Genomic DNA, 6,000 nt, shown 5'->3' on the forward strand with positions numbered 1-6,000 from the left:
TTTTAAATTTTTAAATTAAGTTATAGAAGGCCTGTCAGGATGGTGAAGCCCCATCAATCAAAATCTGGAGATAAACTTTCATATTGGCCATGAATTTAGGGATAGCCATCTTAATCAAAGCATAAAAGATTTGACCAAAACTCATCTAAATTACAATTTGCTGCTTAATAGAAATGCTGTTATTTTAGGAACCAATTTTTTTATGCAGCTTAATAGAAGTAACTTTCTAGATGGGTAACTTGCCACAGTTCACCTAGGAAAGTCTAATAAGGTAAGATTTAGTCCCATTCCTCTATATGAGAATGCATTATTTGCCCATGAAGAGGACTTAGGCTATTACTTTCTTTGATGGGGTCTTTTAAGTACTCTTAGCCACCAGAGAGTCTTAAAAGGTAAAGCCAGAGATTCCAAGAAACCAAATTCCAAGTTTTTAAGATGTAGTAACATTGTCATGTTTTGGTACATGACAATGTTAGGTATATGAGCCACTATTCCAATTAACTATACTGGGCAATAGCCCCAAGAGAGGTGTAAATAATCCTGTAAGCCCCTTCCAAATTATATTCTGTGACTTTTCAAAGATCAATCCCTCTCTAAGAAAGAACGAAGGCAGGGGCGCCTGGGTGGCTCAGTCGTTAAGCGTCTGCCTCCGGCTCAGGTCATGATCCCAGGGTGCTGGGATTGAGCCCTGCATCGGGCTCCCTGATCCTCAGGGAGTCTGCTTCTCCTCTCCCACTCCCCCTGCTTGTGTTCCCTCTCTTGCTGTGTCTCCCTCTGTCAAATAAATAAATAAATAAATCCTTAAAAAAAAAAAAAGAACCAAGGCAGCTTAACAAAAAAATTGTAGAATAAGTCTAAGGGAAATCAATTATTTCTAATTAAAGGGACTATATTAATAATTATCTAATAACCAGAACTGCTTATTTAACTATGATAAACAGATATTTTAAAAGTGAACCTAATGTCACATCTTTCTTTGACTCTGACTCACCAAGACCAAGTATACTGTCCTACATGTCTCCAGAATTCCCGGTGATTATACTTATGAAATATACACTGAAAAGTAATGGTCTATTTACTTATTAATTCTTGTAATAAACTATAAGCTCCTTAGGACAGGATGGCATCTTGTTTACTCTATACCCCTAGTGCCTGGTATGTAGGAAATATTCATTAAATACCTGAAGAAAGAGAAAGAAAGAAAAAGACAAAGATTACATTTCCCCTTACTATGCCTGTATAGTTGAGTTGGAATACTAGATTATCTAGTAGAGGAGGGAAGAGTAGTAGTGAAGGAAATGAGAGGGCATGAACATAACGCCAACCCTTTTAATTATAAAAGAGGACAAAAGTATGATGTGTAAAGAATATTAGAGTTGAAATAAAAAGACTAGAGCTTAAGTGTCAGCTTGATGGCTTAATAGCACAGGAGCTTGAGCACATCACTTAACCTCTCCTGGACTCCATTTCCATTCTAATATAAATTAGGTTATAAGCTCTCAAAGTCCCTTAACTATGAAAACTCTGGCCTATGACAGGAAATGATAAAAGAACAGTTAAGGCTTAAAGAGTGTGTCATCAATTACAACTAGTATCTCAGAGAGAAGATTTATCAAAGCAAATAAATAAATAAAACGTGTCAACGATACTTAACAAAGTAAAAAAAAATAGTTTAAAAAAAAGCTATGATGAAAATTACTTTGTGCCCTGCTTTATTTTATTTCTGGTTTCTAGAAAACTAATTTCCTGATACTGATTTTGTACCCATGTAATTATTTTAGAACTGATGGACTTGTTATAAGCTGACTCAAATACTTTATGGAACAAGGCATGGGATAAATAACTAATATAGCATTTAATTATCCCTAAGTCTATGAACAGAATGATTAATATCATCATTTAAGAAGAGATCCAAGAAAAAAAGGTGATATATAAAATGTGTAGAAAATAACCAATAAGACCCTTTCTTTCTTTTTCAGATTTTTTAATTTATTTATTTGACAGAGAGAGATGAAGCGAGAGAGGGAACACAAGCAGGGGGAGTGGGAGAAGGAGAAGCAGGCTCCCCACTGAGCAGAGAGCCCAAAAAGGGGCTCGATCCCAGGACTCTGGGACCATGACCTGAGCCAAAGGCAGCCGCTTAACCGACTGAGCCACCCAGGTGCCCCAAGGCCCCTTATTTTTCTTGCTCTGTCATACAAAGTATATAAATGTCAAAACAATATATGTTAAGGATCCAAGCAAAAAACACACCTATATAAGAAAACCAACCAACCAACCAACCATGACCTGAACTTGTATTTTGAAAGAAAAGATACCTTTTCTCAAACAAGGATATCGGAATAATTTTATAATTCCATAGTCATCAGCTGTAACTAAAACTTGACCAATATAATTTCCATCTACTGAATTTATGTCATTGATATCTGAATACTTGGGCCAAATTCCATTTACTTCAAGGCCTGAAACACATGTCCATGAAGCCCAATGAACACCTTTTATTTCTTCTTTGTTTGTCACTTCTTTTCCTCCTAAAAAGAAATCATAGTCTTAATTAAGAAGTTATTTAATTTTTTCCCCAAATATAGTGGTAAGTTATAAATACCTGATAAATTATACTGATAACATGGTAAACTCCAAAATTTAAGTATCTTCCTACTACAGTTAAAGGAGAGTATTAGGAATAAGTAGGTGAATATGGTAAGGAGAGAAAAAAGTTAAATGCAATTAAAAAAAAAAGCTACTACCAAAATTATATAGAGACACACACAGATTGGATTCTAATATAGCTCAGCAGGTTCACTCATGTGGAGAATAAACAACCCTATTAAAATCATGCTAGATTAGTCACAACAGGTAAGTCAGAAAAACAAGTAAAAGCTATATGAAAGTGGCAAATCAGCTATGAAGAAAGAAACCTAAGAAGATGCATGGTTGAGAAAAAAAAACTGAAAAGGACCAAGAGGGATGGATGAGCAAGGAATAACACATTAGGGAACCGAACTTTAGGATTCAGTCACTTTTCATTACAAACAGATTATTAATGAAAAACTGTTGGGGAGATGCATTAATTTAATTATGTACCTAGTCTTATTAAGTTGTTGGAAAACAGTGACTAATTCATTAGGTATCATACTAGATGACGTTTTTGATGTTGCTTTTTTTTTAATTTTTTATTGTTATGTTAATCACCACACATTACATCATTAGTTTTTGATGTAGTGTTCCATGATTCATTGTGCATAAAACCCACTGCTCCATGCAGAACGTGCCCTCTTTAATACCCATCACCAGGCTAACCCATCCCCTCACCCCCCTCCCCTCTAGAACCCCCAGTTTGTTTTTCAGAGTCCATTGTCTCTCACGGTTCGTCTCCCCCTCCGATTTACTCCCCTTCATTCTTCCCCTCCTGCTATCTTCTTCTTTTTTTGCTTTTATTCTTTTAAAAAATCTCTGATGGTAACTGTTTTTCAAGTTTAGTTTGTTAGCTATATTATGGATATTTGCAAAATTTATTTGAGGTAACCAAAAGAACCTCAATTTGTGGTCATTTTTAGCAATTATATTTAGTTGATTATTTCCACCCATAAAAATGGTATTTTGACTTTCTAATATACACTAGGACTTTATCAAATACTACTCACTCACATAGCATGGAATTCGACATAAAGTAGGTCTTAGATCTTCCAAAGTTTTAATTACAAAGGATTAAAATATAAAGGATTTCAATATAATAGGACAGCCTTAGAGAAAGATCACAATGCCTGAAATATTAGCTCAGATCTTCTTTAATTTCCTATAATCAAATGTATTTTACATTCTGCTTCTACTCAAATTCTAAAATATTTTATAGGCACTAAAAATCTACAAATTACATACAATTTATTAGAAACTTTTACCTGGCATTCTATAAAAAAGTCTTTTCCCATTTCCATCATTTGTCTGTAAATATCTACTGTCTGAGGACCAGTCCAGATGAGTGATGAAACTAAGTGATCCAACACATTCCCCCAATTTTTTATAACGTTGCGCAACGCCATATATATCAACTGAGCTGTCATTACATCCAACAGCAAGGTAAGTTCCATCTGGTGAGTATTTTAACTCATGAATCGCCTCCTTCCTATCTTTAATATGTACAACTTCGGTCATATCTCTGCAAAGAAAAAATAATGATAACACATGAAATCAAGTCATTACAGAATTAGTTCAGTTTCAAATGTGTCTAAAATGGCTGGGAGGCTACACCAAGTATATATAAATCACAAAGCAAATATACATGAGATAAATATTAATTCAGGAACAATTACTTTGTTGAACAGAAATATATGAGGACAACATATGCTGAAAGTAAAGGAAAATGCTGAATTTCAGTTCTTTAATTACTTTAAAGTAGTTTAAAGATTCATTCTAAGTTTCCAGAGTCATACAATAAAGGAGATAAAGTCACAGATTTTTATGATGAAGCTCCTTGGAAATACTGAGTTTATGAAAAATGTATAATTATAAACAGTGATTTTCAAATAAAATTTTGTAATGAGACAAATGTATAAAATTACATTCAGGAAATAAAGAGGAATTGATTTGTATTATTTCAGTAACACATCTGAATGCTTATCTTTATATAGCTACACTATTTTTATTTCAACTTCTTTGACCTTTTTTAATACAGATTCTTCCCAATTAGAGACCACGTCAACAGTAAAGTTAAACACTTTTTCACTGATTCCTTATAACTGAGTTTCCAAAATAATACAGGTATTGGTAACAGTCATACAAATGGATAAACACTTAGTTTAACACCACTGAATTTCCAAAATTGTGAGGAGTTGGTGGGGAGGAGGAGAAGAGGGAGGCAGTGAAGGAGAAGGGGCAGGAGGAAGTAAGAATTCTTATTTCCAATTAGTGTCAAGAACTTTTTTCCATTTAAATTTTGCATTACCCACCTGAAATGCTCCATGTAATTTTTTTTAAAGTTTAAATGGATATTTCTCAATTTTTAAGGTTTCTAAGTGGACAATTTAAAGCAATCAAACTCAATTTTTTTTTCAGTAACACTAACATTAGTTTTGTTTTTTAGGCACATGGGATACAAAGATGAACTCACCTTCTGTGAGAGAGGGATAGAAAGTACTGTACTTTACAAGTGATAAAATGTGAGTGCTCAAAAGGTATGTGGGAAATTCTATAAGAAATACTGAAAAAGGTTAAGACTAGACTAAAGGCAGGAAGGGACCAAGGAAGAATGGCATCTATATTTTGAGCATAAAACCTGAGGATGTGGCTAAGAATAAAAGATGAGGAAAGGTTTTCTAAGAAGAAGACACAGCATGGACATATGCACGTATAAGGCACATTTAGAGAATAGTAAATACTACAATGTGGATATAAGACTATGTGGGAGAGGCAGTGACTTGATGGGGTTAAAGAGATAAACTGAAGACAATGTGTGACAGATCTGACATGTTGCCAAAGAATGTGGGCTTTACCCTGGTGTTAATCATATAAAGTAAGAGATGAGAAAATCAGCCCCTTAACGACATAAAAGGGGATCAAAACAAGACAAACGAAGAAAAAACCTTTTTTAAAAAAAAGCTTTCCTGCAACAAACTGAGGGTTGCTGGAGTGGTGGGGATTGGGAGGGATGGGGTAGCTGGGTGATAGACATTGGGAAGGGTATGTGCTATGGTGAGCGCTGTGAATTGTGTAAGACTGCTGAATCATAGACCTGTACCTCTGAAACAAATAATAGATATGTTAAAAAAAAAAAAAAAAGAAGAAGAAGATAGTAGGAAGGGAAAAATGAAGGGGGGGAATCGGAGGGGGAGACGAACCATGAGAGACTATGGACTCTGAGAAACAAACTGAGGGTTCTAGAGGGGAGGGGTGTGGGGGGATGGGTTAGCCTGGTGATGGGTATTAAAGAGGGCACATACTGAATGGAGCACTGGGTGTTATACGCAAACAATGAATCATGGAACACTACATCAAAAACTAATG

At 34.9% G+C, this 6,000-nt stretch overlaps 1 protein-coding gene across 10 annotated transcripts in view; it reads right to left on the reverse strand.

The window, feature by feature from the left end:
* Nucleotides 1-6,000, reverse strand: part of EML5 (EMAP like 5) — a 163,405-nt gene that overhangs the window by 88,950 nt on the left and 68,455 nt on the right. For all 10 annotated transcript variants that reach the window (XM_073895710.1, XM_073895709.1, XM_073895708.1 and 7 more), the window contains 2 exons: nt 3,900-4,156; nt 2,319-2,531 (listed from right to left, as the gene is read on the reverse strand). In XM_073895710.1, the coding sequence (XP_073751811.1) occupies nt 2,319-2,531; nt 3,900-4,156 (470 nt within the window). The remainder of the gene's footprint in view (nt 1-2,318; nt 2,532-3,899; nt 4,157-6,000) is intronic.

Source organism: Callorhinus ursinus, unplaced genomic scaffold (genome assembly GCF_003265705.2).
Source record: "Callorhinus ursinus isolate GAN/ISIS: 27379988/994484 unplaced genomic scaffold, GSC_fseal_2.0 scaffold8, whole genome shotgun sequence".
Taxonomy (NCBI): Eukaryota; Metazoa; Chordata; class Mammalia; order Carnivora; family Otariidae; genus Callorhinus; species Callorhinus ursinus.